This window comes from Marmota flaviventris, chromosome Y, assembly GCF_047511675.1.
Source record: "Marmota flaviventris isolate mMarFla1 chromosome Y, mMarFla1.hap1, whole genome shotgun sequence".
NCBI classification, from domain to species: domain Eukaryota; kingdom Metazoa; phylum Chordata; class Mammalia; order Rodentia; family Sciuridae; genus Marmota; species Marmota flaviventris.
In genome coordinates, this window is record NC_092519.1 from 17,982,529 (window position 1) to 18,006,330 (window position 23,802).

At 66.1% G+C, this 23,802-nt stretch overlaps 1 protein-coding gene across 1 annotated transcript; it reads right to left on the bottom strand.

The window, feature by feature from the left end:
• Positions 1-11,943: 11,943 nt before the first annotated feature.
• Positions 11,944-22,890, bottom strand: LOC114106913 (acetylserotonin O-methyltransferase). Its single transcript, XM_027954106.2, has 8 exons — positions 22,822-22,890; positions 19,761-19,935; positions 18,401-18,530; positions 17,988-18,056; positions 17,055-17,173; positions 13,933-14,073; positions 12,906-13,028; positions 11,944-12,164 (listed from the first exon to the last, which is right to left on the bottom strand). The coding sequence occupies exons 1-8, from the start codon at positions 22,888-22,890 to the stop codon at positions 11,944-11,946; spliced, it is 1,047 nt and encodes a 348-aa protein (XP_027809907.2).
• Positions 22,891-23,802: the final 912 nt, after the last annotated feature.

The following is a 23,802-nucleotide window of genomic DNA, read 5'->3' on the forward strand; positions in this document are numbered from 1 at the left end:
CACCCAAGACCCATGGGATTTTCCAGGGAAAGGGCTGCGTCCCCTCCTGTCCTCACGGTGGCCCCCACCATGACATCTCGCTGCTGTGACACGTGAACCCACAAGTAGCGTCCCCCTGGCTGGGTTTGCTCTCAGCCCTGCTGTCACCCTGTGTCTTCTCGGCTGCCTTCAGGGTGGACAGGGGGGACCAAGGGAAGGGACCTTGAACTTGGTCCATGCTACTTGCTTCCGTAGGGTGTCTTCATGGCTCTCTCCAAAAGCTGACGGGAAACTGGCTCCCGGTTCCAACCGCGACCCTGAGTCTACATGTGTGACCCCCTTCCAGGAGCTGCTGTCCCCGGGGTCCAGCCAAGCTGCGTCCTTCCTGAGCAGGCGACTTCACGCACGAGTGGACCCAGGTCCCTCCTGACACCGCGGGCAGCCGCCCGTCTGCTGCCATTAAGGGGTGACCCTCGGATGGGGCTGGCTTGGAAGCCTTTCAGGGTGGAGAAGGGAAGTGTCACCAGGCACCAGGATGAGGCTCAGTCTCATGGTGACACGTAGGTCTCCCCTGACCAAATGGGATGAGCCTCCAACTGTGACGTTCCCAGGAGGGGAAAAGAAATCAGCCAAGTTCTCTGTGCCCCTGGGAGCCGCTCTGGGGGTTCCCGCAGCCAGCTGCTGGAGGGTGGCACTCGATGCACGGTGAGCCCAGGGGTGCAAGGACACGGGGTGTAGACTAATCAGTGGATTAATCCACTGGAACGCACCATTGCTCAGTGCATTATGGCACAACAGCTGTGCATGCCTCTTGGGCTCATTGGGACCAAATCCTGCACGCGTGAGTTCTGCCCTTCTCCTCTTTGGTCCCCAGGGCTACCCATGTGACTCTCCTCCTCCCTTTCCGTCTCCTGACTGAGCTGCTCTCCTCCTCCAGGCCCTTCCACCATGATGTCCTGCCTCCCCTTGGGCCAGAGCCATGGCATCGGCCAACCACAGACTGAACCCCTGAACCCTCAGTCTGTGTGTCCCCACCTCCAGGACCACGGATCACTGGTGACATAAGGACACACAGATGACCAGCCGGTTCCATTCCTGGCCTGTGGCTTCTCCTGGACTGGAAGCTTAGACCCTCCGTCGTGGATCTAAGTGGCCCCGGGCTCCCCGTTGAGCTGGGACGAGCAGCGAAACCTTAATCAACCCATTTTCAGTGACTACCACAAAATACCCGAGGCCAGGCGTGTCTGCAAAGCAAAAAAGGTTGATTGGACTCACAGTTCTGAGGTTCAAAGTCACGGCCCCGGCATTCACTAGGCTCTTGTGACCACATCACGGCAGATGGAGTCACCAAGGGCAGGGGCCACCTCAGACCTGCTTCTGGAGACCCCCAGGGAGAGGGGCGTCCTGCTGACTTAAATGTCCATCTCATTTGAAAAAAAAAAAAAAAATAGTCTCACAGCCACGAGCAGAGCTGGCTGGTGCCTGAACTTTCAGAGGACAAATCACCCTTAGGCCACCGTCTGGGGTCAGCACCCTCCATGGGCAACCGTGCAGGCCGGCACCTCCTCGGTCCTCCGCTCTGGGCCTCGCACCTCTCCAGGGGTCCCCGGCTGGAGTCTGGGGAGGACATTTTTTCCTTCGCTGAGATCAACTCTGACGGCTCTGGGGGGAGGTCCCCGTCGGTTCCCAGGCGCCCAAACTCTGCAGAATGCCCAGCGCCTGCCCAGCTGTCCTCTAGAGAGGCCAGCGGCATCAGGTGGCGAAGCCAGGGATCCACCCTGCGCATCCGCGGCGCCTTCTTCAAAGTGTCCCGAGGCTGGGGACTTCGCCTTACGGGGTGCCACTGTCCCCAGAGGCCAGGTGCATGGTTTGTGCGCAACAAACCCATCTTGGAGGTCCCCAAGGAGAAGGGACAATCCAGAGGAGGCCGGGGCTCGGGGCAGCCCGGGGCGGAGGGTTCCCTCCCCGAGGTGGATGCGCTCGGCCTCGCAGCTCGGCCTCCGCGACCCGGGCGCCCAGTGCGCTGCCTCCGCTTCCCTGCGAGGCCACAAACCAAACCGTCCACCAGGCGGACAGCAGGGGCAGAGGCCCAGCAGCCTCCAGCCGCAGGGCTCCGCCGTGTCCACCGGACACCGCGGCTCCGGGGAGGGCGGCCGCACCCGCTGCGCCTGCGCGAAATGGCCTCTTGCAAGAAAGGGAGACCTCGAGGGGCCTCCACCGCCGCCGGCTGCTGCTGACCGTGGCCACGCGGCCCTGGCTGGGGACAGCAGGTCTGCAGCGACTCGGAGCCCAAGCGCCCCTTCTGCGCCCTGCGAGGTCACCGCACCTGTCCTCGGCCCCAGGAACTGCGGGTGCTCTGCGGTCACCAGAGCTGGCCTCGTCTCCCGGAGGCCACGGAGCTGGGGGGACAGAGCACACGTTGTCCTGCAGGTCTCCTGGGCACTGGGGGCCTCTGGGGCTGGGGGTGCTCTGGGGTGGGCTGTGCTGTGCGCTGCAGGAGGTGGAGCAGCCTCTCTGGGCCCCACACACCAGGAGCCAGGAGTGACCCCACCTGGGCCGTGACGGCCACCTGGACAGACAGGACTGTCACGGGGCAAACCGAGGTCTGACATTCTCGGCGGTTTTCCCGGGAATATCCAGGCTCCGTTCCCACGGGGCTTTGTGTCACTTGGTGATAGCCATCAGGCGCCATCGGCCCCGTGCAGAGGACGGGGAAAATACCACTCGGTGGCGAGAGATGCCTGGCACCACGTCCCCTGAGGCTCCCGCTGGGCACGGTCCAGAGCTCTGTCCAAGGCCAGGACGATCTGCAAATCGGGGCCATCCAAGGTTTGGCCTGAAAGATGCTTTTAAAATGTCTATTTTCCCCATCGCCTCGGGAGGCTGAGGCAGGAGGATGGCAGGTGGGAGGCCAGCCTCAGCGGCTGAGCGAAGCTCTAAGTGACGTAGGGAGACCCCGACTCTAAATAAGAAATTAACAGGTCTGGGGTGGGCTCTGCGGCTGGGCACCCCTGGGTTCAATGCCTGGTTCCCCCCAAAAAAGAGTCCACAGGGGGAGGTTGACCTGCTATAAGGAGGATCTATGGAGGCTGGATCCCGGCCTCCTCTGGGGGACGTCCAGGGTTGCTGGACCCTTATCAAAATTAGACGCTGAGGGGGCCCCGAGGATTGGGACACAGGCGTCCCTGGGCCACCCGGGGTCCCAGAAGCCCATCGGCTGGACCAGACCAGGAACACGGGAAGCTTATGAGGGGTTCAGGTTGTGTCCCTCTGGGGACAGGGACCTCTCACAGCCCCTGGGCCCTGAGGCCTCTCAGTCGAGGCACAGAAACCCCTGAGGAAGGTCTTCACGGTGTCACTCGAGGTCCTCTGGGGGACGTGAATGGGCATCTGCGGCCGTCGGTGTGTGGCCACGGGTCAGCCCCTCTGTCCCCTCCTGCTTCCTCAGGGTCACCCCCCCTGGGTCCCACGGAGGCGTAAAGATGCCCGGGGTCCCTGCTGCTCTATGTCCTGTCCCTGCGGGCCCCTGGGTCACCGCCCTCCCCCGGAACAATCCCCAGCACTGTCCTCTGGACCGTCTTTCGGGCTCACGGGGCCTCAGTCAGAGGCCAGGCACTGGGGAGGTTGGGGCTCCTTCCTCCCTGGACAGCCAGCACAGATGAGGTCAGGGCAACGGGAAGGTCAGCAGCTGCCCCAGAGACGGCCTCCGACCAGGCCTCTGACCCAGGCCCCTAACCAAGGCCTGTAACCTGTGCCTCTAACACAGGCCTCTAACACGGGCCTCCGACCCAGAATTCTGATCCATGACTCTGACCCAGGCCTCTGACCAGGCCTCTAATCCAGGCCTATGACCCAGGCCTCTAATTCAGGCCCTGACCCAGGCCCCTAATCCAGGCCTCTGACTAAGCCTCTAACCCACGCAGGCGGAAGGAGGACTTGGTGCTTCACCGTATGGTGGTTCAGTGGACGCTGGGTGGCGATCGCGGTCACTGTGACGGACGGCCTGAGGTCTTCAGCTTACAAAGACAGAAGGTCGACTTGTCTGGTGGTTCCTGGGGTTGGATCCAGGTTGCCGAGTCGTGCGACACTGAGGTATACATTAAGAACATAATTAGGGCACCACACGAACGTCCGCTGATAGGAAAAAAGCGCAAGTCCTAGGTTTCTGATTCCCAAACGGGGCCTTTTTATTTGAAATATTCCCAGAATGGAAGACTTGAGATTCCGTGGGCTCGGGGGTCCATTCCGACACCCCCAGGAGGGTCATGCTGGGGACCCAGCTGTCCCCATGTGGGGGACATTCTTCAGGGGACATTATTCACACCAGCAGCGATGACACTGCACATTGATAAATGACCAAAGTGGGAAATGTCATGTTATGTGAATTTTCCCCACAACTGATTTTTTTTCCCCCATTTTTGGTAGCAGGGATTGATCCAGGGGCACCTGGCCCCGGAGCCGCGTCCCCAACCCTTTTTATTTATATTTTTTATTTGGGGACAGGGTCTCCCTACGTTGCCCAGGGCCTCAGTAAGTTGCTGAGGCTGGCCTCCAACTTGCGATCCTCCTGCCTCAGCCTCCCGAGTCTCTGGGATGACGCGGCTGCGGAGGAGGCCGGGAGGCGGGGCAGGTGGGGGCATCAGGGACACCCACACAGCCACGCGGCTCGGCCATGACGGGACGTGGACATCAATTAGACACGGACCTTGCCATCACACCAAGGTGCCCTCGCGTGACAGAATGACCTGCCACAGCCACAGGCGGTCACAGAGCTGGGGACGCCGAGGCGCCCACTCACATACTCATGTCGACCTTGACGCCGAGACCGAAATGCGCCTTGGCGCAGGCTGGCCCTTCCCCAAAGAGTGACCCACAGGGACAGGCGCGGGCGGCCTCTCTGTGCAGGACCCGTGGCCTCTGCAGTCTGGGGGCCTCAATGACACTGTCCCCAAGCTGGCTCTGCCATGCAGTGTCCTTGATGTCATGCACACTGTGTGACAGCCAGGCGGTCACTCCCAGCTGTGGCCTGGTGCCCGCCTCCTGCGGTCTCCGAGGTCCAAATGGCCAGGGGCATTTCCCGAGAGCCAGGTTGCAGGGGGCCTGGGGGGTTCCAAGTGCAGCCTCGGGGGCCACCTGGGGGGGGGGCATGGGGACACACGTCCACCTTCTGCCCATCAGCACCGGTCCACACCCTGGACACGGAAGCCTGTCACTCAAGGGCGCCCTGGACCTGCAGACGGGAAATGTCCACGCCGAGCTGTGCGCACCAGGTCTGCAGAGGCGGCCTCCCGAAGGGACCGAGAAGTGGCCTCCACCCCATGGGGTCCCCCGGGTGCAGACCAAGCAGCGCCCGCCCCGTTCCCCAGATGTCGCCTGAGACCCGGGAGGGGCGAGGCCGGGCGGGGCGCGGGGACCTGAGCGCCTGCGGGGTGACTCAGGGCGGGGAGGGCACGGCGGTCCCCCTCCCCAGGCGACAGCTGTGACCGCGGGGAACCCCCAGCGCTCGGTCGGCGCCCAGCAAACCGCGGGCCGCGCGCGCCCCCTGCCGGCCGCCGCCGCACCTGCGCCCCGCCCGGCCTCTGAGGGACAGGGCCGCAGCCCAGGGCCACCCGCTGCAGACCGCAGGCGCCACCCCACGCCTGCGGCTCGCTGTCCCAGTGTCCCCAGGGCCACCAGCTCCGCGTCCTTCCCTCCTCCGCTCCTGGACCCCCAGGCCAGGCCCGGGGACCCCTCCGCATCCCTGTGTGCCCGAGCCCCGTCCTCTGTCCCCACCCTACAGTCACCACCTCTAGGTCCCCTCCCCACTCCCGGGTCTCCCCCTCCACTCCTATATCCCCTCCCCCACTCCCCCGCCCCTCCCCCTCCTCATTCCTATGCCTTCCCCCTCCCACGCCCCTCCCCCGCTCCCACACCTCTCCCCCACTCCTATGCCCCTCCCCCTCCTATGCCCCTCCCCCTTTTGTGCCCCTCCCCCAGCCCGACGCCCCTCCCCCACTCCCACGCCCTTCCCTCGATCCCTAGGTCCCTTCTTCCCACTTCAGTGTCCCCTACCACACTCGTAGGTCACCCATCCTCCTCTGTGTCCCAATCCTTCCGTTCCCAGGTCTCCTCCTCCGTTCCTCTTCCCCTCCCCCACACTAAGCCCCTTCCCCATCTCCAAGTCTCCTCCCCTCTGCCCCCCACCCTATTCCCAGGTCTCCACCCCGCCCCCCACTCACCCCGACCCCCCCCCCCCGAGACCCCAGCGCCCCTCCATCCACCTGGGCTTTGATTGTCACACGGGTGCGGGAGACGGGGGTCCTGCTCTGGGACACAGGGGGGTGCATGGCACACCCGGCCTTCCTTGGAGGCTCAGAGGCTCCGAGCCTCCGGCTCCCAGTGTGGCCGCAGATCTCAGGCCCCGGCGCTGTGTCCACCCCAGGGGATCGCGCCCGGGCTGCGTCAGCGTGCCGTGCTGGACACTGAGGCCTAACGCACCTGACGTAGTTGCGACATTACAGCGGGTGTGACGTGGCCAGCTGAGGGGCATTAAGGGATTATAGGGCCTCGCAGTTCCAGTTCTCATCCTCCACAGGAAACTGCCCCCCTGAAACCCTCACGCCCCAGGCCCCCACGATTCTACCTTCTGTCCCTAGGAATATGACAACTCTCGGGACGCCACACAAGTGGCTTCCTACAGCCTGAGGCCTTTCTTGACCGGCTTGATCCTCCGCTTTAGCAGACGTCAGAATCCCCTTCCTTTTTCCAGGCCAAATAATATTCCACTAGGTGACCTGGCCGCACACACACCATTCTCTGTATCCATTCGTGCATGCACGGGCGCCGGATGGCTTCCTCCCCCCAGCCGTTGGGGACATTGCAGATTTGAACAGGCGTGTGCAAATATTTCTTCAAGATCCTGCTTTTTCTGGCTGTCAGTCATCCAGTCACGGAGCCCATCTCCCGCGGGCCCTGGACAGCTCAGAGATGCGCAGAGACAATCTCCGGGCACGTGCGCAGGGTGGCAGGCCGAGGCCAGTCTGCAGGCTGCTGGGAGGAGGACCCACTGGACAGCCTCAGCCTCTCAGGAGGCCTTGGACCAAGAAGGCTGCAGATCCATTTGGATAAAAGCAAGAAAGAAAAATCCGATGCTGGAGGGGGGTGAAACCTGCAGACACAGCGCTGGGCACTGTGTGTGACCGATGGCCTCTTCCCTGGAGACCACCTCCTTGCGCCCACGACGGCTCTGCAAAGCAAGGCCCCAGGCTGCCCGAGCCTCCTGAGCCTCTACCCCGGGTCTCCAGTGGCTGCCTCCGTGGCCACGGTGAGAATGTGCTCAGGGAATTTTAATGGAAGTTGGAAACGCTGCCCCTGGGAACCGGTCAACCCCAGTTTTCTTGGTGGTTTCTCCGCAGATGCAGAAACGGAACAGAGGGGACCCTGGGACAAAGCTCGAGGTACCCACTTTGCCTCGCGCGGGCCAGGCCCGGGGTTTGACCCCCAGCACCTCAGGAAAAAGCACAGATGCATGCAGATACACACGCACACTCATACACACCCACACGCAAACTCATGTGCAGTGCGTGCAGAAGTGCACTCGTAAACACAATGATGCACACAAGCATACACGTACACACAAGGGCAAACGGACACACACACACACACAGGCCCACGCACAGGTAAACACACAGACCTACACAAATGCAAAAAAAAACCTCGCGTGCACAAAGAGTCCTGCAAACCCACAAACGTGCGCACGTGGCCACACCTATGCCAACGCCCGCGAGCATGCACACACGTGAGCGCGTGCCAACGCACACCCTGCCACGTGCACATGTACACGGCCGTGCAGAAACGAACTCACAAACACAGAAAACACACACCTCCGACGCACGCTGCACGCCTACAGGCAGATGCTTGCACATGAGCGTGCACACACGCAGGACCCCCCCTAAACACACACACACACCTCCCCCGTTGAGAAACCACAACCGTCTCCAGGAAACGGAGGCTTCCTGAGCCCAGGACCTGCAGCCAGGGGCGGCCGCTGCTGGGAGGTGGCCCCGCCCCCACCCAGGCCACGCCCCACGCCCCAGACTCCGCCCACGCCCCAGGCTCCTCCCCACGCCTCAGGCTCCGCCCTGCATCCTAGGCTCTGCCCCCATCCTAGGCTCCGCCCCACGCCCCAGGCCACGCCCTGTGCCCTAGGCTCTGCCCCGCACCCTAGGCTCTGCCTCACGCCCACAGGCTCCGCCCTACGGCCCAGGCCCCTCCCCTCACCCCAGGCCCCGCCCCACGCCCCAGGCTCCGCCCCACGCCCCAGCCCGGTTCCTGCTGGTTAAAGGTGCACACCAGCCTGCAGGGGAGGCCCTGGACCGACGGCAGGACAATCTGCTGTCCAGGGAGCTGGACCCCGCCCGGGATCGGGTCTGGACAGCTTTGCTGCCTCTGGCCGGCCAGCACGAGCTCCCATGGCATGTGTCCCGAGGACCTGGCTGTCCAGGCGCCGTCTGCGGCTCAGCCTGACCCCTCCTCCCGCAGGGCTGGCAGACGCCGGAGAGGCACCGGGTGGCTCCCCGTGGGGACGCACCGCCCGGCTCGGTGGCCAGAGGGGACGACCTAAGGTGCCCACAGGGGCTGAGCAAGGCAGGCGACAGGTGGCTGCAGCCCGTGGGACAGAGACCTGGGAGAGAGGAGTGGGGGGCTCCAGGGGGGACGGAGCGTCCAGCCAAGGGCGCAGGGGCCCAAGAAACGGTCCTAGAGGGACGGAGCAGCGCGGAAGTCACCGTCTAAGTCGCACCGGCCTGCAGAACTGTGGGCAAGGGTCGTTCTGCGGACCCCAGAGCGTTGTCACCCACCCCCAAACCCAAAGGACATCCCGAGCCCCTCCCTGTCCCCCGCCTGGTCCCTGGCAGCCAGCAACGCCCTGCGGACTTCCTGAGCTGGACGCTGTGTCCTGCAGCCCCGGCCTGGCCCACGGATCCGGCATCCCGGGGCCAGCGCCCTGCGCTCCGAGCCTCCTCCCGCTCCGCTTCCTAAAAATGCAACTTCTCGGCGACTCTTTGCTCAGCAACCGACTATTTCAGGGACGACTTGTGCCCAGACCGTGTTGGCTGACGGGTCCCAGATGTGGGCAGAGGACGCGGTCCCCTGGGGCCCGGTGCTCGAGGACCCCGGAGGCAGCATTCGCAGCCCTTCGCAGATGGACCGTGGGGGACCTCGGCCTCTCCTAGGGGCTTTGGAAAGCCCCCAGGTCAGTGCAGAGCAGGGTCCCCCCTCTGGGCGCCCTGCAGGGCCGGCCACCCACACCTAGAGGCAGGAGACTGCCCTCAGGCTGGCCAGCCTCCTGTGACCCGAGAAGCAGCTCTGACCCCAGAGGCAGTGGCTAATGCCCACCCACTAGGGGGCAGCAGGGGCCACGGACCCAACGCCCTCCCCAGGACCAGCTTCCTCCTGGGCTGCCTGCAATGTCTGAGCGCCACTGTACACGGGAAAACCCCAGGTTACGGACGTTGCTGACCAGGGTCTGTGGATTCTGGAAAAGCTGGGAATTGGAAGGTCCGGCATTTCTGACCTTGGACTTTGGGGACTAAGTGATTTAAGTACAGGAAGCTGGACTGCAAGGGAGGCTGCAGACTCTCCTGCGTCCCTCCTCGGGGACTCTGTGCCCCGCAAGGATCGGCAGGGCCTGCTCCGTTTACAAACCGACATTGGCCACCTGTCGACCAGCTCAGGAGGCCGAGGCAGGAGGATCGCGAGTTCTGAGCCAGCCTCAGCCAAAGCGAGGCCCTAAGCAACTCTGTGAGACCTTGTCCCTAAGTAAAATGCAAAATAGGGCTGGGGACGGGGCTCAGGGGTCGAGTGTCCCTGAGTTCAATCCCTGGTACCCCAAATAAATAAATAAACAATCATCAACTTCTCCCTCTGACCAGCAGTAGTGACAGAGGACAGACGGGTGCAGATGGTGGACACGAGGTCCAGGGGACAGTTCTATCAGTGGCCCCCGGTGCTGACCCCACAGCCTCCTTCCCAGAAGCCCTGGACCTGCAGCCCTGCCTGGCCTCCGGGCACAGGCTCCGCCACCTTCCTCACACACCTCCTGTGACCTGCAGGGGACATGCAGGCGGGAAGTCACGTCCCTGAGAGGAGCCAGGTGACACTGAAGGGGGGACATCTGGGACCCCGACACAGACCGGGTCCCGGGACCCAGGGAGACGAGGACCCTTCCTCCAACCCTAAAATCTGCAAGAACAGGTTCCACTGAGAACCAGGCAGCAGGGGCTAGGGTGACCCAGAGTGGCCATGGCCGTGGGGACTGGAGAGTGTGATGTCACCCTGCTGTCCGTCAAAGTCAGGAGGGAGACCTGGGCGGGGCTCTCTGGAGACTTCTCTGTGACCCCAATAAAACTGGAGGGCAGGAGGGGCACGCTGTCCCTGTCCTCTCTGAGAGGACCCCTCTGTCCCTTGAGAGTGTCCCCTGCCCCTTTCCTTCAATAAGCTCCTGCCTGTCACCCTGAGTGACAGCTCTGACGTCCAACAGGTTTGCAGCAATCGTGATGCTGGGGGGGGGTCCCCACTCTGGGGCAGCTGTGAGCACGTCTGTCCCTCGATGGCCACAGGTCAAGGAGCAACCCCAGGAACCAGGTCCCCGTGTCCCCCGCCCAGGGCCGCTGACGAAGACCCCCATCCTGGGGACCTGGGGACGAGGAAGAGGGCTGGGCCACCGAGCTCGGGGTCGCCTGGCCTGAGGTCGCCCTGTCCCCCGGGAGTCTCCCTAAGGAACCCGCAGCCGCGGATTTAATCGGCTTCGCCATTTGGAGGGAAACGACGAAGAGACGTAGAAACGGTGTCGTGAGACCCAGTGCGGAAGGCAGCCAGGGGACACACAGGACGCTCCTCGGTCCCCGGGTCCCCAGCCCCGCCCCCCGCCGGCTTGATGGACAGCCTGGGCCCGAGCGCGCGAGCCTGTCCCTCAGCCGCCGACGGCGCCACCTGCCGGCAGATGCCGAGACGGCTCCGCCCCGGGTCCCGGGATGTCGCCATGGCGACCCTGTCCCCAAGGCTGTCCTGAGCACCCAGGGAGAAGGCAGAGAGGCTCCTCCCCAGGCCCGGCACGACCCTGCTGCCCAGTCCACGCACCGGCCCCTCTGGGAGCTGCCACCCAGAATCTCGCTCTCCCTTTAGCAAGAAGGTCCCCGTGACACCAGGTCATCCCCGGGAGACGGTGACACGGTCCTCGGAGCCACTCTAGGACCGTCTACCGGGGTCGCTTCCGTGCGGTCACAGTGACCCACAGGTTTCCCAGAGTGACCGCAGTGGACCTTCCCGGCTGGGTGGTGGTTCTCTGTGCTGTGCGCCTGAGGAGACCGAGCACCCTCTCTGGGCCCCACCTGCAGGGCGGCCCCTGGCTGGCCTCAGTGCTGCAGGGTGTCCCCTGGCGTCACCCTGTCTGTTGCCACATGCTTCCCCTCTGTCTTGTGGCCCTCTTCTCTCTCTTTCCCATAAGGACACCTGTGTGACCAGAAGCCCCGTCCCCGTCCCCAGAACCAGGCTGGCGGAGCCCCAAGGGGAAGTGGGTGAGGAATTGGCAGGGACGTCACTGTCCCCTCCTCTGGGTCTTCTGCCCGTGTCCCTGTATCCACAGGAGCTGAGCTGCCCGGGTGTCCCCGTGGGGGTATGTGAGGTGACATGAGGAGGACAGAGGCAGAGAGGACCGTCCCCGGTGTGTCCCCTGCTGGGCTGTCAGCTCTGTCAGGACGTGAGCAGGACACTGCGCCCCACCGGGGACCTCGGACGACAGGGGACCTGCCCACGGTCACGGCAGAGCTGGGCTCCCGCCCGGTCCCTCAGCCCGGGGACGTCTCCCTGTGCAAGGAAGAGACGCAGCCATGACGGTGGCCGTCCCCCCCCCCCCCCCGTCACACGAGCAGAGACCAGGGAGGGACACACGTCTCTTTATTGTCCTCGGGCCCCAGGGTGGCCGGGTCAGGGCCGCGCCTTGGTGGCCAAGATGGCATCGTGGACGCCGCCCGTCCTGCGCAGCGCAAAGCCCCCGAAGCCGGCGGCCGCCAGCAGCGCACGGAACTGGGCGGCCGTCCTCTCGTGGCCCTCGGCCTGCAGCAGCATGTTGAGAGAGCCCAGCAGCGTGGCCAGCGGGCCCCGGCCGTCCGCGTCCAGCACGCGCTCCACCACCAGGACGCCGCCACCTGGGGGACAAGCCACTGTCCCCGGGCCCCGCAACGTGCCCAGGGCCCGGGGACACCAGGACGGGTGACCTCAGGAGACAGATGGGCACTGTCCCCAGGACACACAGAGAATGTGCCCAGGGCCCAGGGCCACCAGGATGGGTGGCCTTAGGGAACAGCTGGGCACTGTCCCCATGACACAGAGAACGTGCCCAGGGCCCGGGGACACCAGGACGGGTGACCTCAGGGGACAGCTGGGCACTGTCCCCATGACACAGAGAACGTGCCCAGGGCCCGGGGACACCAGGAGGGGTGACCTCAGGAGACAGCTGGGCACTGTCCCCAGGACACAGAGAACGTGCCCAGGACCCGAGGGCCACCAGGACGGGTGACCTCAGGGGACAGCTGGGCACTGTCCCCAGGACACAGAGAACGTGCCCAGGGCCCGGGGCCACCAGGACGGGTGACCTCAGGGGACAGCTGGGCACTGTCCCCAGGACACAGAGAACGTGCCCAGGGCCCGGGGCCACCAGGACGGTGGCCTCAGAGCAGAGCGGGGCACTGTCCCCGTCCCATGGAGGAGTCCGCTGACACGTGACGGACTCTGGCCCATGAGGAGTCCCCGGCTTCTCCCTGATTAGGTGGCTCTAGTGTCCGATGGCCCTCGAGGCCAGTCTGGCTGTGAGCACTCCTCTGGGAGGACAGCCTGCGGGACGTCCCCACCCCCGTCACAGGAGGCCCGCGCCCCGCCCTGTCCCCTACCGGGCCTGCAGGCGTGGTGGACCCTGGCCAGCAGCCGGGAGCACTTCTCGTCTGACCAGTCGTGCAGGACCCTGGCCAGGATGTAGAGGTCGGCCTCGGGAAGGGGGTCTTCAAAGAAGTCCCCTGCAACACACAGGAGGGTCCCGTCCAGCCGGCGTTCACAGTGACCAGCAGGTCCAGCCCTGCAGAGGCGGACCCTGGGCAGCCCGGGTGACCGTCTCCCAGTGCAACCGGGGACACAGGCGATGGCCACAGAGCCCCAGACGCGGCCCCAGCGGCTGCCACTGAGAAGCTGTCCTGAGCCTGCTGCCCGTCAGGGCCCCTCCGAGCTGACCAAGGGACGCCCAGGGACAGCTCGCAGCCTGTACGGCGTCCAGCACTCGACTCTCAAAATCTTACTTTTTCCTGACAAATCCACAGGCGCCATCTCGGGAGGACACCTCGGAGCGGCCACCTGTGTCCAGCCCTGACCCTGGGCTGGCCGCGCCCTGCACCCGAGCCAGAGCGCGGGCCTTGGCCGGCTTCCTGGAGGCCCAGCCGAGGACGTCCAGGGGTCTGTGTGGTCCCTCCCTGGGGACCCGGGGCCACCCTGGACATTAACAGCGTCCCCCGGGGGCACAGATGATGGACAGCCCCCCCCAGGCCTGGCGGGCACCCGCCGTGCAGACTGGACGCCGCCTGCCACTGTCGCCCGCAGTGACCGTCTCCTTGGGAAGAGCCCACAGGCTGGACGCCCGATGGCCGCGCCCTGCACGAGTGGACGCGAGCTGTCCATAAGACTTGGTTTCCCTCTCTGTCCTCGGCTGACCCTGAGGACGCGGCAGGAGAGCGTGACCCTCGGGGACGGCGGTTGGCGCTGCCTAGGTCCCGGGCGCAGAGGAGGTGGGACGGACGCCGCTCGGGACAGTCACCGAAACGTGGGGCTTGGGGACTTCCGATGACACGGGATGAGGGGACCTGGAGGGTCCGTGCGCCAGGTCACGTGGGCCCCCCGGGCGTCCCCAGGACCGTGTCCCGCGACACCTACCTTCACGGAAGCCAACCTGCCCTTCCGTCTGCAGCGGGAGGTGGGCCCTCGCCGTCTGGACCACCTCGGGGACCTCGAGCACGGTGACGTGGCACCCGGGGTACACACAGGCGCACTCCTGGGCCAGAGCCCCGGCCCCACCTGGAAGTGACCACAGGCGTCAGGGGGACAGCGTCCAGGGGCCGCGGATCACCCAGTGTGGCCACCCCAGGTCCAGGCTGGACACGGTGCTCCCCACCCACGAGCCCCCGGTGCAGGTGGCCCTCTCGGCTGGGTCGCCAGGCCTCGACCTTCGGCACAGCCTTTGACTTAACTGTGTCCCCTGGGCCAGCGCTGCTGCCCAGCCAGGGACGGACGGCGGCCGCTGTGCTCTGACACCGGTAGCCACCGGGGACGGTGTCCCGTGCAGCAGCTACTGTCCCTGACCCACGGACACACAGACAAAGATGGGCCCAGGGAGCTGAGGACCATGGAGCGTGCCCAGCGTCACGCACTGAGCAACAGGCACAGCCGCTTGGGGACCCTTTCTTGGCGCAGAGCCAGGTGTCCCAGCGGTGGCTCTGATGCCCGGGGACGGTGAGGACGGGATGCTCGGGCCTCGGTTCCCGTGCCTCTCGGGGACCTTCCTCAGCCTGTGGAACAGGCCCTGCGTGTGGCCCTTGGATCTGGGCTGGACCGGGCCATCTGTCACTGTCACAGAGTGCCTGAGGCAGGGCGCGGGTAAAGAAAAGGAAAAAAAGGTTTTGTTTTGTTTTGTTGTTTTTATGCTGAGCCAGGGCCTCGCTGAGTGGCTTGGGCCTCGCTGAGTGATGAGCTTTGAACCCGCGATCCTCCTGCCCCGGCCTCCTGCCCTCCGGGAGGACAGGCTCGGGCTGAGGGACACCACGTCTGTCCCCGGGAGGCCCATGGACCAGCGGCACGCCCAAAGCTTGTGAGGAGAGCCATTCCCAGGACCCTGTGGGTGGCCCCAGTGTGGCCCACAGCCCGAGTCTCCAAGGGCCATTGAGAACCACAGATCCACCCGGGCACCCTCCATTAGCACGGCCAGAGGGCCCTGGTGGAAATCAAGATGGCGCACGGGGTGTGGAGGCCACTCGGGGTGTGGAGGCCAAGATGGTGCACAGGGTGTGGAGGCCACTCGGGGTGTGGAGGCCAAGATGGTGCGTGGGATGTAAAAACCAAGATGGCGCACGGGTGTGGAGGCCACAATGGTGCACAGGGTGTGGAGGCCAGTCGGGGTGTGGAGGCCAAGATGGTGCATGGGATGTAAAAACCAAGATGGCGCACGGGGTGTGGAGGCCAAGATGGTGCATGGGATGTAAAAACCAAGATGGCGCACGGGGTGTGGAGGCCAAGATGGTGCGTGGGATGTAAAAACCAAGATGGCGCACGGGGTGTGGAGGCCACTCGGGGTGTGGAGGCCAAGATGGTGCGTGGGATGTAAAAACCAAGATGGCGCACGGGGTGTGGAGGCCACGATGGTGCACAGGGTGTGGAGGCCACTCAGGGCGTGGAGGCCAAGATGGTGCGTGGGATGTAAAAACCAAGATGGCGCATGGGGTGTGGAGGCCAGGATGGTGCACAGCTGTGGAGGCCGGGATGGTGCACGGGGTGGTCCCCAGGATGGTGCACAGGCTGCGCACTGTCCCCAGTGGGTCTTCCGTTCAGTCTGAGTGGCGCTCTCAGAGCGAGGGCCCGAGGCTCCGACAGGCAGGGAAGGGAGGCACTGTCCATCTGGGGCGTGGTCTTCCTGCCCATGGCCGTCCCCAGGGGACGAGAGTGTCCTGCGTGGAGCCTCCCCTGAGCCCCGAGGAGCTCGCCGTGTTCTATGTCCGCGTTCCCTGAAGGCCCGAGGCTCCCTGCTCCGAACGCGGAGGTCCAGGGAGAACTCCGGCTCCCTGTGGCCACGGCTGGGCAGCCGGCGGCCAGCAGGTTTGCGGTGCGGGTTCCCCAGATGAGGGAGCCTGGCAGGCCCTGGGGCTAGTCTGCTTCCCCACTGTCCCCGCAGGCCACGGTCAGAGGCTGGGTCCCCAGCCTGGAGCTGTCGGGAGGTGGCGGCACCTAGTGGGGACCTGAGGTCACTGGACCAGTGTGCTGCAGGGTCACTGGGACCCCAGGCTCGTCCTCTTCTCTTTCTCCTCTGCCACAGGCGCCCGCCGTCATGTGCGGCTGCCCCAAGGCCCCAGCCTCCAAGACGGGGACCCAGAGTTGACTTTTCTCTTGACCAGTCGGATGTCTCCGGCCTGCGTTGCAGCGGCCAGAAGCTGAGTGTCACAGGGCCACACGGGGAGGCACTGGGTGGCCCACCGTGCACTGCTGACCCTGGTGGGCAGGCGGGGACTGGCTAGTTGGGAGAGTCTGAGTGACAGTCTGGCGGAGAACGTCCCTAGTTGTTTAGTCCGTGACCCTGGGCGGCGGAGGGAGTGGACACTGGCTTGGAGGGTGTCGACCTATAAGAGGAGGCTGGGTGTGTGCCCAGGAGGGACTGGCCTTCACAGGACGGTCAGGTCAGTGTTACGGTGCAGACATCGGGGTCCCCTAAAGCTCACGGGAGACCCTTCAAGACGGTCCAGAGGGGAGACAGCTGGGTTGTGAGAGGTGTAGACTCATAGTGGATTAATCCACTTGGATGGACTCACTGGGTGGTGGCTGCAGCAGGTGGGGTGTGGCTGGAGGAGGGGGTCCCTGGGCTGTGCCTTTGGGGTCTCTGTCCTGTCCCTGGTGAGCAGAGCTCTCTCTGCTCCCTGGTGCCCTGTCCTGAGCTGCCCTCCTCCTCCAGGCCCTGCCGCCATCTTGTTCTGCTCCCCTTGGCCCAGAGCCACGGAGTCGGCCACCAGGGACTGGACCTCGGACACCGTGAGCCCCAGAGAGACTCTTCCGCCTCTGATTGTTCTTGTTGGGTCTTTTGGGCACAGTGACACCCAAGCTACCTGAAGGAGCTTCCCTCCCTACTTGTAGGAACTGACCAGTCCTGGGGTTGGCAGCCCCTCAGGTCACTGGGACCCCAGTCTCTTCCTCTTCCTCTGCAAGACCCCAGGCATCAGAGCGTCCCCTGAAATCCGTGGTGAATACTCTCCCCGGACACAGCAGGAAGGACAGCGCCCGCGTCCGAGGACACTCACCCCCGAGGTCGCAGATGCGATGGAACGGGGACAGGTCGAAGGCGGTCAGCACCCGCCGCCCGTCGACGCTCCAGATCTCCTGCAGGCCTCGCGTGAACTGCAGCCGCTCGGCCGGGGACCTGGGTGCGGGACGGCGCTGGTCAGGCTCAGACAGAGGGTCCGCACCTACACCTCGCAGGGTGACGCGGCACCCGGACCCCAGGACTGGACGCGGGCAGCCCTAGTGCGGCCACCAGGTGCCAGCTCCGGGAAGCTGGAGGGGCCTCGGCGCCCGCTACGGTCCCCTGCAGGACCTGCCACGGGGCCTTTTCCTGTTGGAAGAGGGGTCCCCAGGGTCCCTCAGGGGAGGTGAGGGCAGCGCCTACCCGCCCCCCCAGGGCCCAGAGGGAGGACAGACAGGACTGGAGGGGGCGGGGCAGGAGGGGACAGGGCAGGAGGGGACGGGGTCTTGCCCAGAGCTCTGGGGTCCCTGGGGCTGTGCAGAGGCCTCTCGGTGGCTTTGCTTCCCAGAGGGAGGGGACAGAACGGAGGGAGGGAGGGAAGGGAAGAGAAGCCGGGCACATGGCCATCGAAGGGCCACTGTGCTACAGTCTGACCCCAGGGGAGGTGTCCCTCGAAGGGCCACTGTACCACGCCTGGACACCAGAGCTTCCCCAGCGGCTGGTCCCCGTCCCAGTGTGAGCCAAGTCGGGGCGGGGACGGGCAGCTCTGGGGACCTGGGACCCCACGTCCACTTTCTGCTGGGCTTGGGTGCCTGAGCCTGGACGGAGGGCAGACGGCCCCTCTCAGGACCAGATCTGTGCCCTCGGGGACGGGGACGGGGACAGGGCAGTGGGAGGGCGTGTTGTTCATGACACCTCGGGTGCCCCTGTGCGTCGTCCCTCCAGGTGCAGGGGACCTGAGGAAGGACCGTTAGTCGGCTGGGGCTCTCACCTGTAGATGGCCGAGAACAGGTCCCCCGCAGGGACCCCGAAGGCCCTCTGGTACTGGTTGCTGCCCTGTCTGAGGAGCAGGAAGGTGTCGTCACCCCTCGGACATTGTGAGCATCCGCGGCAGCACCCAGAGGTGCCCTGTCCCCTCACCCTGTGTCCCATGTGCAGCACACACTGTCCTGTGGGAGGCCCCGCCGGTCCCCTGCAGAGCTGACCACTGCTTCTCCGGTGCAGCTCTCCGGTGGCCCAGCATCTGGGCACAGGCTCAGCCCCCCCCCCCCTTGCAGGGCCCCTGGTCCACCACACCCGGGCGCACCGTGGACAGCTCCCCTGCTGGCCACCAGCACCTGCCCCTCCCCGGGGGTCATCGCCCCAGCCCCGGCCCCACCCCGGGGACGGCTGAGGCCCGCCCACCTCACGGCGTCGGCCAGGTGAGTCCAGCAGCGGTAGGTGGTGCTGCCCAGGTACCCGAGCATGGCGCGCTGGCCCGTGGGGCTGCGGCTGGTGAGGTAGGCGCGGGCCAGCTCCGAGTTCGCGTACCGGGCTGGACAGGCGGGGAGGGCGGGGACCCGTCAGTGGACGTCACGGCGGCGTGGCGTCCCCAGCGCTGGGCACGAGACCTCCACACGACGCCCCGGGGCAGCCCTGCGGGTGGTGCGGCCGGGAGGAGCGGGCGCGGATGGGCAGCGGGCAGCGCTGCGGGGCCTCCTCACTCCTGTGCGCTCGGCCAGGGCGGACTGCGCGCAGGGTCCCCGTGGGTGAGGGCGCAGAGATGGCGCAGTGCGCGCAGAGTCCCCCTGGGTGAGGGCGCAGTGCGCGCAGGGACCCCGTGGGGAGGGCGCAGTGGGCGCAGAGTCCCCGTGGGTGAGGGCGCAGTGCGGGCAGAGTCCCCCTGGGTGAGGGCGCAGTGCGCGCAGAGTCCCCGTGGGTGAGGGCGCAGTGCGCGCAGAGTCCCCCTGGGTGAGGGCGCAGTGCGCGCAGAGTCCCCGTGGGTGAGGGCGCAGTGCGCGCAGAGTCCCCGTGGGTGAGGGCGCAGTGCGGGCAGGGACCAAGCGCCACCTGCTCTGCGCCCTTCCCATAACGTAGGCTCGAGGGGCGAGTCCCGGCTCCAAGAAGGGGCGGCTGCCCCGTCCCCCGGGGTTCTCTCAGGGCCCCCCCAGTGACCCTTGGAACAGGGCACGGGCTCTCCCTAAGTCCAGGGGGTGGGGCTGCCGGGGGTCGCCCGACCCTGAGCAGTACGGGGACACGTGGTGGATGCCGCAGGTCAGAGGTACACACCTCGGGGTCAGCGCCCAGAGGACCACAGGGACCTGGTTCTGCATTCGCAGTGCCCCTCAGCGGAGGGACACGGGCCTGCCCCTTCCCGGTTCCCGTCACTGTGACCAAGAACCATAGAAAACCAACTGAAAAAACACGAAACTGTACTTTTTTGGCTCTTGGTCACTTGTGGTGACCATCGGGTCTGTGGCCAGGCAGGGCCTCATGGCAGGAGGACGTGGTGGACCACAGCGGCTCTGCTCTAGGTGGCCAGGAATCAGGCAGAGAGAGACCGAGGAAGAGACTGGGGTCCCAGTGTTTCCCTGGAGGCCACGCCCCCCGTGACCTCACCTCCCGCTAGGCTCCACCCCTTAAAGGCCCACCGCCTCCCAAGGGCAAACCGAGAAGAGCCGCAAGCCCTTCAGCGCCCCTGGTGGGCGGGGAGCAGCTGTCCACGGTGACCCGCTGGCAAACGTGGCCGCTGGCCCCCTCGCCCTCCCCCACGACGGCAGCTCACCCGTCCCCCCGCGGGTGTCCACGTCCAGCAGCCGCAGGGGCACACAGGCTTCCAGCAGCAGCTCTGTCCCCCGGGGGCTGGCGCCCAGGCCTTCGGAGATGGCCGCCACGTCCAGGGGCCCCGGGGCCTCCGCCAGCAGGTCGAAGAGGCCCAGCTCGCAGGCGGCGAAGAGAACCTGCGGAAAGGCCAGGGCGACCTGGTGACCGGGGGCGTCCTGGTGACCGGCCGGGGGTCACCCACAGCGCTGGGTCCCCGAGGCCCTGATTCTGATTCCCTTGGTGACGGGGACTATTGCCACTGGACTCTGCTCTGAGAGGAGGTGGCACGGGTCGGGGTCCTGGGTGACCTTGTGGGCCATCCGCTGACGTCATCCTGAGGGCAGGAGCCGGCCCAGGAGACCCCCGGAATCGGGATGAGACGTCCAAGAGTGGACACAGGGGGGTGGCCAGGGCTGGGCAGGCGGTGGACACGGCCCGGGGTGCCTTGCGGAGGAGGGAGAAGTCTGACTCCTTTGTTACTGTGTTTTATTTCTGTCACTCGGACGGGACGCACTGTGACACCATGACAGACTCCCCGAATCCAAGCGGGCAGCTGGACGTGGGTGTCGCTCGAGCCGCTCGGGAGGCCGGGGCAGGAGGAAGGCGAGTTGGAGGCCAGCCTCCGGAATCAGACCCTGAACTAATGAATACAGAGGGCTGCGGGCGGGCTCAGTGGAGGGCGTCCCTGGGTTCCAGCCCAGTGACCCCAGCCAAGGTGGCCGCTTCTCAGATTCAACGTAGAACTGTCATATGACAGAGCATGACTCCAAAAGAATGAGAAGCAGGGGTCCAAGGCTGTCTGCGTAGGAGAGTGGCCACCTGGGTCCCAGAGCCCAGAGGGAGGAGCGGCCCAAGTGGCCACCAAGGGATGAAAACAGACACAATGTGGCCATCTGCACGGTGGAATAGTGTTCAGCCATGAAAAAGGAAGGAAGCCCCCGTTCAGGCTACGACATCTCAACCTTGGAAACAGGTCAAACGGAAAAAGAGACGTCCCCAAGACTAGGAGGGGACAGTGCCACCTCTGTGGAGCATCTGAGCAGGTGGGTCCCTAGGACACAGGTGCCTGTCCGTAGGGAGTCGAGAGGCGCTGCGCCACATGGACCCACCGCGTCCCACGACTCGGGTCAACCCTCTCTCCCTCCCGCGCTGGCTGACCCTCTGCCCGTGACACCGAGGTCATGTCCTCCCTCCCTCCTTTTGGGGGGTGGGGACGGCGCCCAGGGGTGCTTAGCCACCTCCCAGGTCTCTCTGGTCTGACTTAGAGGCAGGGCCTTGCTGAGTTGCTGAGGCTGGCCTCCACCTTGCGGTCCTTGTGCCTCAGCCTCCAGGGCCGCTGGGTGACGGCGTGCAGCCTGTGCCCAGCAGAGGGCAGCATGACGACGACACTATTGTGAACCTGCCCACTGTGTTTTCATGACGATGACAGTAGTGGACCCACAGCCCTGACAGTTCCCCGTCCCTGCAGTCCCCTCCGGGTGGCCCTCACTGGTGGCCTGCTGTGTCCCCGGGTCTCCTGCTGTCCTCTGGGGGCGGCACCAGCTGCTGGCTTTGCGAGGCTGCCCTGGCCTCCTCCTGTTCAGGAGGCTGGAGGCCGTGCTGTGGACGCCCGAGACCTGGGGGCGTCCTGTGGGGGCAGCTGTAGTGACCGCGCGAGCCCTGTGTCCAGCTGGTTCTCTCGAGGTCGCGTGATCCTCCCGGTGGTCAGAGGGTCGGGTCGGGAGCTGGGGCCCAGTCAGCTGCTCCGGCCACCTGCTCTGTCGAGCGGGCGCCAGGGGCGCTGGGGGACGCGGCCCGACCTCCTACTCAGTGCGATCTGGCTCGGGGTGGGCGGGCGCTGAGACCGCGGGGCGGAGCCCCCTGTTCTGCCAACTGGGCCCCCTCCTGGCCGCCAGGTGGGCTGGCCCCTGTCCTCTGGGGTCTCACTGACTGGCTGCCCGGGACGGGCCGTGACCTCTGTCCCAGGGACGGACCGCGTCCCCCCCCCCAGCTGCCCGCCCCCTCTCTGTTGGGTCCTGCTGGGGGGTGACTTCTCCTCTGGGGACCCTGCATGGCCAAGGCTCTGTCACGGGGGCTGCCCCGTCACCCTGGGCGTGAGCTGATGACGGCCTGCTGGAGGGGGCTGTGTCGCTGACGTCCTCCGTGGGGACGTCTTACCGCCCTGCGTTGCCCTGCGGACCTTGTGCGCGGGGACGGCTCTTAACGGGGCTCCTCTCGGGGCCTGGGCGTCCTGGGGAGGGGCTGCCCGTGCAGGGTGACCCTTGCTGCTCACTAACGTCACACGGTGTCCCCTCTGGTGACCACATTCTTCTCCTGGGACTCGGGACCCACCTGGGAGCACAGGGCCGGGTCCTCCCTAGGAGGGCGAGGGACCAGGGACAGACAGACAGACAGGGAGGACACGGCGCCCTGCGGGCAGAGGCTCCCGGCTCTCAGGTGACCGCTGCAGAGCCCTAGGGTCTGACCGGGCAGGGGACCAGGACAGCCGTGAGCGTGGGTGGAGGACAAGCTCCGTCTGAGCTGTCCCTGAGCTGACCCTGAGCTGACCCCGGGACCAGCCGCCCTTGCACCTGCAGCGGCAGGCACCGAGCCCGAGCAGAGGACCAGAACCTTCCCTGACCAGAGCCGCCGCTGGAGAGGAGCTGCCCAGGCCTGGACAGGGTGGCCCCCACAGCACCGAGAGCCGGGGGAGGGGAGCTGTCATTCATTTGGGGGGCACTGGGGACGGACCTCGGGGACCTGCGACCCTGAGCCCCCTCCCCAGCCCTCTGTTGCATTTTATTTAGAGACAGGGCCTCGCTGTGGCCCAGGCTGGTCTGACCTCACCAGCCTCCTGCCTCGGCCTCCTGAGCGCTGGGACCACAGGCGAGCGCCACGTGCCCAGCTGGTCCTCAGCTTCAAGGCCACCCTCCTGCAACTCCATGGGAGGTCCCCACGGGGCCCTGGGCGGTGACCGGCTCTTCCTTGGGCCATGCGGGAGGCGCAGCGCGTCCCACCCCCACCGTGGCCCCGCGGGCTCCTACCTGGGACACCATGAAGCCGTGCGCGTGCTCCTGCAGGAGGCGGAAGGCGGGGTCCAGCGCGGAGCCCATGGTCCCGTCTGAGCCCCTGGTCGTTGCTCCAGGGAGCGCCGGCCCCGTGCGGGCGCCAGCTGGGGACCCTCGCCACTCGGCAGGCGCCTGAGCCCGGGACAGACTCCCCAGGAACCAGGCCTTATGTAGGGATCACGGGGCGGAGGGGGCCGGCCATCTGCTCTCTGCCCGGGTGGCACACGGCCCTGCGGTCGCCAGGGGAACAGCAGGACGCGGCCTCGGCCGTCAGCAGGGAGAGGACACCAAGATGCTCCCCGGCCGTCACCGGGGTCACGGGGCTCCCAGGCCCTGGCCTCCTTCCAAAGGGAAGGGCAGGTTCCGGTTGTCCCGGGGGATCCAGGGGCTGAGGCCCAGCAGAGAGCCTCCCGCCCAGCCCCAGAGGGCGACGGCCCGGGACCCAGAGGGCGACGGTCCCGGGACCAGGGTCCCCGCCGAGCTGCTCACAGGCTCCAGGTGGAAGCTGGGCGTGGCCGGCTCACACCTGAACCCAGCAACTCGGGAGGCTGTGGGAAGAGGCCGCCGAGTCGGAGGCCAGCCTCAGCAGCTCAGCGAGGCCACTTGGCGAGACCCAGCCTCAACCCAAGTGAAGGAAAGGGCCGGGATGAGTTTCTCCCCCCCCACCCCCCACAAACAGACAGGGCTGCCCCGGGGCGCATTCCCCTCCGTCACCCGGAACCGAGCGGTGACCGTGGCCGTCCTCTAAGGGGGCAGCGTGTGCCCAGGGTCCTCTCAGGCCAGGACGGGGCTCTGAGGCTGGGAACCTGAGGGGGTCCTGCAGCCGGGACCCCAGCAGCCCCCGTGGCTGAGGGACGGCTGCGTTTTCTAACGCCCGACGTGAGCAGGAGGACGCGGGAAGGGGCTCGGGGTGGATGTCACCTGTCACAGGACGCGAAGGCACCGTAAGGCGTGGAC

What these genes read in the sequence shown, in the direction of transcription:
- LOC114106913 (XM_027954106.2), bottom strand. Translation starts at nt 22,890, where the DNA reads ATGGGCTCCGCGCTGGACCCCGCCTTCCGCCTCCTGCAGGAGCACGCG. An exon ending in ACGGCTTCATGGTGTCCCAG is followed by an intron (nt 19,936 to 22,821) that starts GTAGGAGCCCGC and finishes GCCTTTCCGCAG; the next exon opens with GTTCTCTTCGCCGCCTGCGA. An exon ending in CTGTTCTCGGCCATCTACAG is followed by an intron (nt 17,174 to 17,987) that starts GTGAGAGCCCCA and finishes TCCCGCACCCAG; the next exon opens with GTCCCCGGCCGAGCGGCTGC.